We start from the raw sequence: 13,757 nt of genomic DNA on the forward strand, positions 1-13,757 counted from the left end.
GTGTCCCTACTGGCGACAGGCAAGTCTCATGTACTTCAAAATCACATAAAGACATGTGCAAAAAGTAGTTCTCCAAACCTCTCTCCTATTTCCAGATGGAACTGTTCCATATTTCATTTATATTTCTCTTCTCCTGCCTCATTTAGCTAGCACAGTTTAAATTTAGTATCCAATGTGATCTACATCACCAACAAATTTCAATGGTTTTCAATTTTTGTATTTCAACCATAAGCCTGCTATTTTTTTGAATGCTATGTTTGATCTTTATGCCTGTATGGAAAGTAAAACCACTCTGAACTCAAGTCAGTTTAATAGCAACAGCTCTAGTGACCACAAAACTTAGAAAAATGAAGTCAAGACATTTACATCTATGCCAGCAGTATACATAATACTTAATAATACAGTTGCGATTCTTTCACATCTTTCCCCTAGAATCGCTTGCTCCTGAGGCAGTAAGAAAATTACTATCTGTTGCCAAGAGTGAGCTGAACAGAGGTCAGTATTGAAGGTGAGATGGACTTGATGGACTCCTCCAGCAGAAACAGCTCAGCTGTACTTCTCTAATGTTTGTTCAGTATCTGAGAACAAACCACACATGCTCTGTCTGAAACACAACCCTGTCCTAAGTCAGTCAAAATATAAGAACTAAGCACTGGTGGTCCTGGACAGGACAGGTAGTTGCTAAACCTGGGACACCTGAACTGTACTCAGTGTCACTTCCTGGGAAGCACAGAAGTAAGGCAGGGTTCTGAAAGCTGTCATCAAGCAAAGACCTTCCTGGTTTTCCCACAAGGTAAAGGAAAAAGATGAAATAGCTTATTCAAACAATTAAAATCCGTTACTAAACTGGTATGGGTACATCCAGAGTTCCAATCCCCACCACTCACTTAAGGAAGAGCTGAAAAATGTACACAACCATGCAGAATCATCTACAGCTTCACCTGAGTCACCTATGTATACCTCTCTCAAGATACATAAAGACTTAAAGCTTGAGTGGCTGCACCTGTCAAAGGAGGTGTTAGTTAATAGTGAAAACTGCATTGCCATGAGAAGAGACTGAAACACACCCGAAGGGAAGGCGTTATCTCCATGTGCTTGGGAGAGGGGTGCCCCAGTTCAGGGGATAGATTTTTTCCAAATCAGGTGCACAAAATGGCATAAATATTGATAAAAGTTCATTGGTTGTATATATGGTATGGATCCTCCATCTGTAGTTCCGTGACTGGCAGTGAATTATCAACATACAGTTGTCAGTTAATTATGTGTCACTAATAAACCAAAGAAACATTTCAATCCTGATTTTAAGCTGCACAAACTGAGCACTCTTCCCTTTGCAACAAGTCATTCACACTCTAGACAGAACTCAAAGGAAAGAAGCTATTTAAATACATTAAAAAAAAGAAGAAGAGTTTGGTTTTGTATGTTGCCAGCTTTTTGATTTTCCCAGATAATGAAGATCAGAATGCCACACTGAGAAAAACAACATTGTAGAGAGCAGTTTCTGCAGGAAAAAAGAGAACCCTGGAAAAATGCCTTGGGAAACCCCATTCATAGTGCTACCATAAGAAAAAAAGCTGACTGACAAGCTCTCTATGCAAATTGTTACCAGAAAGTTCTCAGTTCTCTGTGTTATCATAGGTTGATTTTTGGTGCAAGAATTTTAATTTTCTTAATTGTTGTTCCCCACTGGAACCTTCCCTCAGATCACACCTTAACTGCTCACCCACACCGATGTGTATAACTACACCTCTCTGACCCTGGACTCTGCCTTTGGCCTCATGCCCTTTGCCCCTTGTTACTGCCCTGATCCAATACAGTGGATGCCTTATTGCTTGTTATTTTTGTATTATTAAAACTACTTTTCAGAGAACTGGATTGAAGCTGTCTCTCTCTCCATTCAAGTTTCCATCGGGCTGAGTCCCAAGGAAACTCAAAGGGGTCTGACAGTCTGGGCCAGACCCCAGGAAGTTTCACAACATAAAAGGGGCATGAAATTATGCATCATTTCTGGAAGAAGTTCCTTCCGTCCTTGGAAATATGGACCCAGACTGGAAAAGCTATTCTCAGAATAAACTGAGAGAAATTTACAAATTGAAGAGAGAGCATTAATTAGATTTTGAGGCACCTCCGTAGCTTCTGTAATTTATGAACTACAGCTTGACGATTCTATTTTTCTATGTTAATATTCTGCATATCAGATAACTGCTTTCAGTTGTGAAACACAAAAATAAAGTCCGTCTTACAATTCAATTTGTTGTATAATTCAATTTGTTTCATTCTATACTTTCAGAAGAGTTTTTTCATCAGAGAATAAAAGAATAAGCTAATATCTAAAGACGGGTATTTTGGTCAAACTGTTGATCTCCATGCTAAAAAGACATCTAATATAAATGTACTTAAAACATTTTTAAAACAGAACCAAAAACTTGTTCTCTAAGGAGTGGAGGGAGAGGCTGGGAAAGAAAATTCCGTCTGTCTTAAAAACAGTTTAAAAGCTCTTTTTTCACTATCAGAATTGATTTCTCTATTTCTGAAACATTTCTAGATGTTCTGAAAACAGAAAAACAAAAAGAGAAATAAAAACAGACAATAGAGGAAATCCTTCCTGTTCTCTTCCAATTAATTTGTCATTTTAATCAGTCTGGGCATCATGAATAGGCACATACCTTAATTTTTGTGGACAGACACAGAAAAAAATTCTAGAAAACTGTTAGCATGTTATTCTGAAATTGATACATTTTTAAAGGGTCCTGTGCTAAAACAACTTAAGCATTCCTCAAATTTTTTGCTAAGCCACTGCTAATTCAAAACAATCTTTTCAAAGTTGGAGCTTTTGGACACATGATGGGACATAAAAAGGCAGTTTCTTATCTGGGCCTGCTCTATTTCATACAAAGCAGCATAGAAAACAACATGGGGGGGAAAGTTTTGCTGGTCTTTTAACAGAAGTTTTGATAAGTAACTATCACTCAGAACATTTTCCAGATCTTACAGTGATGGCAGATGTACGAAGACCCATCTAGAAATCTGGCTCATAATAGAGCAGTGGAGAATTTCTCGTTTACGAGATTTGAATGCTGTGACTCAGCAACACATCTATGTGGAAGAAATTCCCTTGACAGAACAAATTTTTCAAATATCCTAAAGTTTGCTGAAATCTGTATCATACTGGAAGTTATTATGACCAAAGGAAACACTTCTAGAAGAAATGTCAAAATTGTCAGCAGAGTGATGGGGCCTAGGCAGGTGCTCTAAAACTGCAGAATATCCAAAAACACAAATTGCAGTCAAGTAAAATGGAAATCACTACTTCCATTCTTCTAAAACCAAAAAAATCCTCAATTGCAAGGGTAGTTGAAACTGCAAAACATTCGTCATGAAAAAGACCAGCCTTTGCCATAACACCAGTTTAAGACCACTAGAAAGCTGAAACAAATGTTACCAGATCCTGTTATCTTCTACTCATTTTGCAAAAATATATTTTTATTGGTGTAGAAAAAACCCATTTGACACATCACGGTCAAATGGAAAGATGTATCAAGCTCTTGATAGCTCTAACAGCTTCTTTTTAGAAGATGTTTATAGCTGCTTCAAAGTTGATGTAAATTCTTCCAGAAAAGTTAGTCCCAAAATTTTAGCATCATTCAGTGCAGAAAAGACACTACATTTAACCTGCTATATTCCACTTCCAAAAAAACCTATTATTTTAAGAAGCTTTTGTTTTCTTTTCCATACTGGCTGAAGATACATGGTCTATATTTATCTAAGGTACTTTCATCTCAGAGGCACTTTCTAAGTATCTCCTTAGGCAAACAAATGGATGCAGACCAGGCTAGGATGCTGGACACTCACATGGACTGGAAACTGCTCAAATGTAGAGCTCACAGGGCTGCCATCAGCAGCTTGAAGTCCATCTGGAGACCAATCACTAGTGATCAGCCCCAAGGATTGACAATGGGGCTGATACTGTTTTAACGTCTTTATCAATGACCTGGGCAGTGGGACAGAGAGCTCTCGCAGAAGTCTGCACACGATACAGAACTGGAAAACGGGCAGATACCACAGATGGGTCTGCTGCCATCAGAGGTGCTGTTGGAGGCACCTCAACAGACTGGAGGAATGAAACAACAAGAAATACAGCAAGTGTACCAAAGGGAAATGTCAAATCTAGCACCTGGGGAGGAATAAAACCATGCCTTTGGTCACACTGGGAGCTAACCATTTGGAAGAGATCAGCCAGCCATCGTCCCTTTTGTGCAAACACCTACAGCATCTGGGACTCCATTAAGGGAGAGCTTCACTAGCTGTTTAATGGAGACCTCCATCCTCTCTAATGAGCAGTGGTGAGATCCACATTTAGGTGCCTGGGTCCAGTTCTGGGCTTGCCACCACGAAAAAGCCATGGGTGTGGAAGAAAAAGTCCACTGAAGCACCACAGATGATGGTGGGAGCAAAGCACATGTCATACAAGTGCCTCCCTGTGTCTTTTTACTCTCAAGAGGAGAAAGTTCAGCAGGGATTATAGCAATATGTATAAATATCTGATGAAGGGAAGTACAGAAAATGTTGCCATACTGTGACTTTCTCAGTCACCCAAGAGTGACTAGAAAAGGGATGAAAAGCAATACACAGAAACAGAAATACAAGAAGTTCTGATTAAAATCAGAAGAAGCTCTTTTTTTTACTAGCTGGGGTGGTCAAGCCCTGGACCAACTGCCCAGAGAGCCTGAAGAGTCTTCACCCTTTCAGGTATTTGAAACAGGGAACGGACATTGTTCAGATCAACCTGGTCTGTTTGACCTGCTGTTTCATGGGGTCAGGTTGGACTAAATTATCTCCAGAAGCAACTTCCAGCTTTAACTCTCCTGTAATTTCATGGTTCTGTGAAATTCTCAGCCAAGTGAACCAAGAATTCAGCATCACTGAAATATCTATGAACCATTTGCTCCTTTATGAAAAAATCTGAACCATTCTTTATTAGTCTCTCTTTCACAACTGTGATTTTTTTGCCAGCCTCCCCACCATTAAATTTCTGGTTTTGTTTGGTACTTCAGTACAAAGATGGCTCTGTCTTCAGCATTTTGCCAGCTGCACTAAGGGGTGATCTCAGACAGCTGTAATCAAAGCTGACTGCCTGAACAGTAACATTCAAAACGTACAAAAGCCACTCAACCAAGACATGCTATGCTGTCTGAACAGGAAAAGTGGGTAGGAAGGGATGAATCATGATGATCTTACCTGCATCAGCAATTCCCTATCTGGACATACACTACTCTCAATCAAGCCAGCCCTCAATCTGCAGTTACAGTTCCCTAAGCTTGATCAGAGTTTTACCATCCCCAGCCATGCCTCAGAGGTAAAGTCAACAGAGGACTAACATTGACATTTTGCAAATCCCACCTTTTTAACCTGATTCCCAAGTTAACAAAAGCCCTCTTTAGACAGCCTGATATGCTAAGGTTCCAACAACACTAGAATTAGAAAGATCTTCTCCAGTTTCAATGCAAAGCAAAGTTTTTGTGGAATTGCAACTTTACTTGCAATGCAAAGAACTAGGTTATTGAAGTTCATAAGGAACTTCATTCCTCATGAAAGAAAGTATCACTTGATATAATAAGAAAGAAAATTAGTTCTGGTTCTTATAAGAGACATTACATGCCACAGCACTTTCCTTCAGTCTTAAACCATAAATAGACTTATTGTAAGCCTTAAGAACCAGTGACAAAAGCCACCTGCCTTTTACTGATATTAATCAACTCAGATGACATTTTAAAATTAATTATCACCCGAAAAGTACTTACAAAGCCCATTAACAGACCAAAATCATCCTGGTACAGGTCTCTGATCCTTGCAACACTTTTGGAAATCTACACTAAGGATAAGACACTAAGGTATGCATCTTTCCCTGATTCTGAAAACAAAACATTAATAAAGCACTTAGAAACTAAATCCTTCTGAGAACTCAGTAAACTCTTCCACTGTAATATTTAGTTAGCATTTTATTTACAATGGACAATATTTCTTTGAACAACTATTCCCTCTCCCACCTTTGAAGCGGAGAGAGTATTCAGCTTACCTGAAAATAGAAGAAAGCTTGGCCAAACCAGTAGTGCATGATAGTAATTTGTGCTGCATCAAATTTTAAAGGTATCCAAATATATTTTGTCATCATTGTCTGAATCAGCAGACAAAACACCAAGACTGGTAAATTGTGAGGTCTAAATAGAAGAGCTGCTAGTAGAACCAATCCGCTATATACTTCCCATAATCCTGTGCTCTTCATGCTGGAGTCTGCAGAAATAACCTGTGACTTTAGTAAATCTTTAGTGCCAGTGAAGACTATGCCAAGAACAAAGACATAAACAAAACGAGCTTCAGTAATCCCCCTAAAGAGAAAATAAAATTGAAAAAAAATTAATAAATAAATAAAACAGAAGGATTAGTTACTTACTAATACCTACTTCAGAGCCTTTCAAGAGAGGTCAAGACCAACAAGTTCTGCTCAACAGATTAAATCCATGACTAGTATTTTTCAAATCCCTAAGCAATTCCATTACAAAAAAGAAGTTTTTTAATGTTTTAAGTGTAATTAGCACTTACATTATCTTCTAACCACCTGTAATTTTGACTCTTTATTTCCAGTGAAATCCAGCTTCTGAAGGAAACACAGCATGTTGTCCAAAAAAACTGACAAGGACCAGTAAGCCTAAAAACTGAGACCTGCTATTCTAGAAGTGCAAAGTCTGAAAAACTAAGACTAAAAGCAACTACAGCAAGTCATCCAGTCCAACCTTCCTCTCAAGGTTCAAGCAGGGTCATTCTAGAGCACATTGCACAGGATTGTGTCCAGACAGTTATGGAATATCTCCTGTGAAGGAGACTCCACAACATCTCCATGCAACCTCTTCCAATGTCTGGTCATCCTCACAGTAAAGAAGTTCTTCCTCATATTTAAGTGGAACTTTCTGTGCATCAGTTTCTGCCCACTGTCTCTTGCCCTGTTGCTTGGCTCCACCAGGAAGAGCCTGGATTCATCCTCTGACACCTTTCCTTTAGAGACATTGCTGAGGTTGTCTCAGACATTCTCTTCACAAGGCTGAACAGGCCCAGTTCCCTCAGCCTTTCCCCATAAAAGTGACACTCCAGTGCCCTAACCACTTTCAGAGTCCACCTCTCAACTCACTCTAGGACCTCCATGTGTCTCTTGTCCTGAGGAACCCAGAACTGGACACAATATTCCAGATGTGCCTCACCAGGGTTGAGTGGAGGGACAGGATCGCCTCCCTTGACCTCCTGGCAATGCTCTTCCTAATGCATCTCAGGATCCCACTTGCCCCCCAGGACACACTGCTGGCTCACAGACAGCTTGTTGTCTATCAGGACCCCCAGGTGCTTCTCTGCAGAGTTGCTTTCCAGGAGGTCACCCCCAGGCTGTGCTGTTGTTCCTCCCCAGGTGCAGCACTTGCCTCTGCTGAATTTTGTACAGTTCTCTGCCCAGCTCTCTAGCCTGCTGAGGTCATTCTGAAGGGCTGCACAGATCTGCCATTCAGCCAGGACCTAAGTGTCCACTCATCCAGTCCACACTTCTTGAGCTTGTCTATGAGGGTATTGTGAGAGACAGTGTTGAAATCCTTGCTGAAGTCAGGGTAGACAACATCCACTGTCGCCTCACTCTCCTCTCCCTGTATTTGTTCCATTGCAGAAGGCAGTCAGGTTGGTCAAGCATGATTTAACTTTAATGAATCCATGCTGACTACTCCTGACCACCTTCTTGTCATCCATGTGGATAGGGATGGTCTCATTTCAGAATGAGGTGCTTGCTCTCCATCTCCTTTTAAGGGACTGTGGTACAGCTGACTTGCTGGTAGTTTCCTGATCATCCTTCTTGCCCTTTCTGAAGACTGGGGTGACATTTTCTTTCTTCCAGTCCTCAGGCACCCCTCCTGGTTGCCATGACCTTTCAAAGATGATCATTAGAATGCTCACTATGCCCATCAGCTCCCTCAGTTATCTCTGGATGCATTTCATCAGGACCCATGAGTTTGTGGATGTGAGATTTGCCTACATATTCTCTAACCCAATCCTCCTTGACCAAGGGAAAGTCTTCCTTTCAACATTCTTACACCGTGGTCTACTGGGTCAGAAATCCACAGCTGGTCTTGTCAGTGAAGACCGGTACCAAGAAGGCATTCAGTAATTCTGTCTTCTCTGTGTTCTCTGTTACAGGGGCCTCTGCTACATCTAGTAAAGGGCCCATACTATATTCCTAGATTTCCTTTTGTTTTTCAAATACTTGAAAAAGCTCTTTTTGTTATTTTTGACATCTTTGGCCAGAATTAGTTCCTGATGAGCCTTGGACTTCCTTGTCTCATTTCTACCTTCTCTGACAACCTCTCTATATTCATTCCAAGTAGCCTGACCCTGCTTCCACCTTCTGTGTATTTCCTGCTTACACTTCAGCAATGACAGGAGTTTCTTGTTCATCCACACAGGTCTCTTACCCTATTTCTCCAATTTCTTGTGCATCAGGATGTGTCATTCCTAAGCCTGGAGGAAATAACCCTTGAACATCAACCAGCTTTCTTGGGCCTCTCTTCCCGGCATGACCTGTTCCATGGGATACTTCCAAGAAGATCCCTAGAGAGGCTAACATTAGCTCTCCTGAAGTCTATGATCGCTTGTTTTTCAGCTTCCTCTTTGCCCAACACTGAACTCCACAATCTCATGGTCACTACAGTTAAGGCTGCCCCCAGCCTTCACATCTCCAACAAAGCCTCCCTTGTTTGTTGTTATGCAGCTGAGCAGCAAATCATTCCCTGAGCAGTACAGCATTCCTCGTGGGATCCTCTGCTACCTGTGTCAGAACATTGTCATGAATACTTCCCAGGAACCTCCCGGACTGTTTGTGCTTTGTTGTGTTGCTTCTCCAGCAGATGTCAGGGGAGTTAAAGTCCCCCACAAGAACCTGTAACTTAGAGGCTGCTTCAAGCTGCCTGTAGAAGTCCTCATCCACTTTTTCCTCATCAGGTGGCCTGTGGCAAACACCCACAAAAATGTCACCCTAGTCTGCCCTTTTATTCTGACCCATGAGCTCTTGATGCTCTCATCACCCACCCCAGAGAGAGCTCAATACATTCCAAGAGTTTGCTCAGACAGAGGGAAGTTCCACCAATGCATTCTCCAGGTCTGTCTTTCCTAAGCAAGGTGTGGCCCTCCATGATCACATTCCAGTCATGTGAGGTATCCCACCATGACTTTGTAACCTTATCTCTGCCAAACCTGGCTATGTCTACATGTGCCTTCAAATCTAGTCTACAGCTCTCTCCATGACCCTGCTAAATCCTGAGCTAAGACCCCTTAAGGCAGGTGGACCCCATTTACTGCCAGAAGGTTCAGGTCACATAAACTGACCTGTGATAAAACACTCAGAATTCTGCTGGTAACACCAGTTTCAAAGTCAGGTGTTCATCTGCCTGGTTTTCTAGTTTCTTGCCCCAACAATCCCTAAAACTGGTAGGATAGAAGAGAACATGTGCTCCAGACCCCTTCACCAGCCGTCCCCAAGGCCCTGAGATCCCTTTCGATCATCTGCACCCTTCTTGTTGGGACTTAGCCATTTATCCACCCGGAAAACCAGCAGTAGGTAATCTTCAGTGGGCTGCACCAGGCTGGGAAGTTTCTTGGTGGTGTCCCTTATCCAGGTGCCAGAAAGACAACACACTTCCATAATGGATTGGATCCAGTTGGCATATCAGGCGCTCCATTCCTCTCAAGAGGGAGTCACCAATGACCCTTCTTTTTTTTAACTGAGGAGGTTGTGGTTTGGGGGGGTAACTGCTCTGCCACGGACAACCTCATCAACCTGGATGGACCTTCGCCCTTCACCCCCATTCTCATTCCTCTGGTCCTCATTTCCCTGGTTCTCAGATTCCAGGCCTCATATCTATTGCATTCAGGCACATGAGGAGGTGAGGGAGGTGAGGAGGGGTTTCACCTGCCACCCCAAGCAGAAGCCCCTTTTCACTCCCTTTCACTCCACCTCAAAGGTCCCTTCCTTCTGGCTGGTGAGGAGAGGGTAGGGAGCCCATAGCTTCTTGTGAAGTGGATGTCAGGTCTGTTTGTCTGAGGCATGGCAGAGTGAGGCTCCACCAGTCAATCTCTTACTATCAGTCTTCGCTCTACATGAGTAATGAGGGAACATAGTCTACAAATCTAATATAATTCAATCAGAAGTGATGATTCCTGAATCTTCTGGACTTAGCAGTATACGAAGGACTAGACTAGGACTCTAAAATCAGTAAAATTATAATTATACTCATGTAACCAGTGCAGCTAACTGACCGCAAAAAAACACCACTAGCCAAAATTTCTAAAAGTAAGTTTTGTAAATAATTTTTTTTTTCTTAGAAAGGTCACGTTCCTTCTCTGCCAATTGTTAAAAAAATAAGCTTGAATTCAACCTTCCTTTTCACATACAGGAGAGAAAAAGCAAGAAGTGAAATAACAAGCAAGAGCATTTACATATTCAATTTTTTTGCATGTACAGAACCAAGAAAAAAAAGGCAAAACCATGATACAATAGTAGTGTGGTTTTCCTAAACCTGAATACAGTGCACTGCTCTGTCGTTTACCTTTCAATGGTTCAAATAATCTAATAGCCTATGCAAAAGGGGTTTACTGTTTTATTCTCCTAAATAGCAACCCTTTGTAAAAACCCTGTATCGCCCATTGGACTTTTCCTTTAGGGAAGAAAGAAAAAAGGTAAAAGCCAGTTAAGTTTAGAGAATTTCTGGGTTTCTGGCTAATGCAGAAATTCAGTGTGCCTTTTCAGCATCTCTGGTAAGTCTGATGTAATTATTACCACATATTTACTTTAGATGTAAACCTTCTTGTTTTACAGGAAATAGGTTGGGGTATTTGCCTATTCAACAAATTGAGTGAAAACCAGAATTAACCAGTTGCTGAAGATTCAAACTAGAAAAAACATTCCTCATCAAATGCATTTGTTTATTATTTTGTTTGCTTTAGTATACTATATACTCATCTCTTTCATTGCATAGACTACAATTTCAAAAAAAAAAAACAAAACTCTGAGGTAAAAAGAGCAAAGATTCTTCACCTTAGAGAAGAATGCACTATGCACGAAAAATGCAGTGGCTGCCTACAACTTTTTCTCATATTATATAAAACTGCTTCTGCCTTGCACCTGTATCCTGAGCTATTCCAGATCATGAATACACTAAAGATACCTCTAGACACATTTAAAGTAAAGTCCTGGGTGTTTTGGTTGCATTTTAAACAGGCTTCTATCACATATATCACATCAAATATCTAATAAAGATAAGCTAGTATCACTGTGTCAACGTGTCACCTACCATATGAAATCTACTAAAATTTGTCTACCATCTCTTTTGACATGCTGTACTAGGAGCCTTGCTGAAGATAATGCTCAGTGAGTCAATGATCTTGTGCAAACCATGCCTCTCTACTGAGCCTTGTACTTTACTCCTGAGAATCCCACATGTCAGCAAATGAGTGGCCATGGCCAGGGACCATGCTGGAAGCCCTAAGCCAGCCTGTGTTATATGCACTGGTAGGTATTGTGACAGAGACAATGTTCTGATCTGGCAGGCATAGACACAAGTTTGTTTTGGATTGTTTGCTGTGGTTTTTTTACACAAAATAAAAGGCACCATGGTATTTGAGGGAGGCAGAACTTCTCTTCAGACAGGAACCACGAGCCACAGTGTGCCATGGGAAGATTCACTTGGTGTTTATATAAATCTCTGACATAATTTAAGTAAATCACTCTGTCTGCTATTTTCTTAATAATAGAAATAATACAAAAAGCTTTCTATCTTGTAATAATTGAGATTCATATGCTGACTATAGAATGAACAAGCTTCAAGTAAATGTTTGACTTCACTATTTAAGTACTGCACTTATTTCTCTAATCACATTTTATTTGTGGCTCAACTGCTGTATTTAATGTTCCATGTTGCAAGGATAGTATTATTCTCCAAGGCTTTTACTGAAACACAAAACAAAACAAGAGCTCACTTTCCAAAATCAGGCACGTTTCAAGCATAGTGCCAAATCCTGCACAGTAAGTAAAGATTATGATTATTTTCTCATGAAGCAGACCTAACACACGTTACCTTAACACTAGTATACAATTAGAATTATCTTCAATATCTGGAGACATGGAATGTATGTAAACATATCCAGATACACATATAAACAAATATTTCTTGTAAAATATGTCATGCTAGCAAACCTGATCTTCATTATGTCCTCAGATCTTACGTTGCAGGGCTTTTTCCATCTCTATGCATCTTGTTAGTCTTTGGGCCCTGACTAAGAAGCTCCAACAGCATTTGTATTGATACAAAATTCAAAGTGAGTACAAGAGAAAGTTCACTACATCCAAAAGACAAAACTTATCTTCCATAATCTCCTACTTCTCATCAAATGTTCCAACTGACTCTAGAAGTTTTCCACAACTCTCTGAAATTTAGTAAACCTTGAGACTGTAGAGCCAGGTATAAGAAAACTAAAGCTGCTTAGCTACAAGCCAGAAGTAGTTATTGGCGAAAGAGTTAATAGCTTCCTCACAGTTACTGACTAGTCCCATAAGAAACTTAACATCAGACTAAAAATCCTTACTATGCACTGTTCTGCACAGGTGAGACCTTAAGAAGGGCATGATTTCATCTTGAAAGCCCATGTTATAGAACAGTCAACTGCAAACGCAAGGTATGGAAAAGCAGCTCTCTGAACTACTAAGCACTTTTGAAACTAAGAAGTAGCTAAATGAGCTTTCTTTGTGCTTTGCTAGAAGTGGCGAGTCCATCTAAAATAAGAAGAGATACATCTGGAGGTTTTGGTTGCAAAAATATAGAGTATTAGTACTAGATCTTCCTCATCTTAATTCTTATCTTATTGGTTTCTCACCTGCCACAGTCAAAAGCCACTTCATGTGGCTTAAAATTAAGCACACATCACAAAAATTCAGTACCGGTCACTTACAAACTACAATTCTATTCATAAGAATGTAATTCCAACCTAGAACATCCTGTTCACCTCATCCCTATAGCCAAAGAGTTCAACACCTTGCTAGAAACAGTTACTTATCTGCTGATAAACTTACTTTGAAATATCTTTGCCACCATGTTGCCACGGAAATATGACATTTCCAATAGCTGCCCGGTAACTGTAGACTCCCAGGAGCCCAAGTGCCATAGCAATTTTCGAAACCAGGGAGCATCTTCTTTGAACCAGAAAGAAGATCATAAGAAGGGAGACTGCAGCCAAGAAGGAGAGTTCAGATTTGTGATCAGAGCTGGGAAAAAAACCAAAACAAAACAAACAAAAAACTCTTTTTAAACCAGTAATTAGTGCTAAACACATTTGATAGAGGCTTAGCTACAGCACTGTATTAAATAAACTGTATTAATTAATGCAACACCAAACTAATCACTGTAGTGGTATCTGTTATGAACTTTCCAAGAGGTATGGTAAAATTTTTTAATATTTTTAGAAAAGCAGTTTTATTAATAAGGTTTTCTATTCAAGCATGTACATTTTAAGTGTAATTATTGTGTTCCTGTGTTCCACCATATGCTAGTTATTCTGTTAATTATATAAAAACTGAGCTGCATATTGCACAATGGAAACGGGCCTAGTGCTTTTAAACCAGGGTTTTGTTATTTATACATTTTGAAAAAGTGTGTTTTCCTTATACTACAGGATTTCAT

At 40.3% G+C, this 13,757-nt stretch overlaps 1 protein-coding gene across 14 annotated transcripts in view; it reads right to left on the minus strand.

Annotated features, from left to right (window-relative positions):
* Positions 1 to 13,757, minus strand: part of PIGG (phosphatidylinositol glycan anchor biosynthesis class G (EMM blood group)) — a 97,782-nt gene that overhangs the window by 45,876 nt on the left and 38,149 nt on the right. For 6 of the 14 annotated variants that reach the window (XM_066181562.1, XM_066181560.1, XM_066181558.1 and 3 more), the window contains 2 exons: positions 13,151 to 13,342; positions 6,077 to 6,386 (listed from right to left, as the gene is read on the minus strand). The exons of 1 other annotated variant lie outside the window; for it this stretch is intronic. In XM_066181562.1, the coding sequence (XP_066037659.1) occupies positions 6,077 to 6,386; positions 13,151 to 13,342 (502 nt within the window). Of the gene's footprint in view, positions 1 to 6,076; positions 6,387 to 13,150; positions 13,343 to 13,757 lie in introns of those variants that run through there. 7 more of the 14 variants (XM_066181569.1, XM_066181566.1, XM_066181568.1 and 4 more) reach the window with 2 other exon arrangements.

The sequence above is a fragment of the Chamaea fasciata genome, unplaced genomic scaffold, assembly GCF_029207755.1.
Source record: "Chamaea fasciata isolate MVZ Bird 193981 ecotype frontalis unplaced genomic scaffold, bChaFas1.0.hap1 SCAF_4, whole genome shotgun sequence".
NCBI classification, from domain to species: Eukaryota; Metazoa; Chordata; class Aves; order Passeriformes; family Sylviidae; genus Chamaea; species Chamaea fasciata.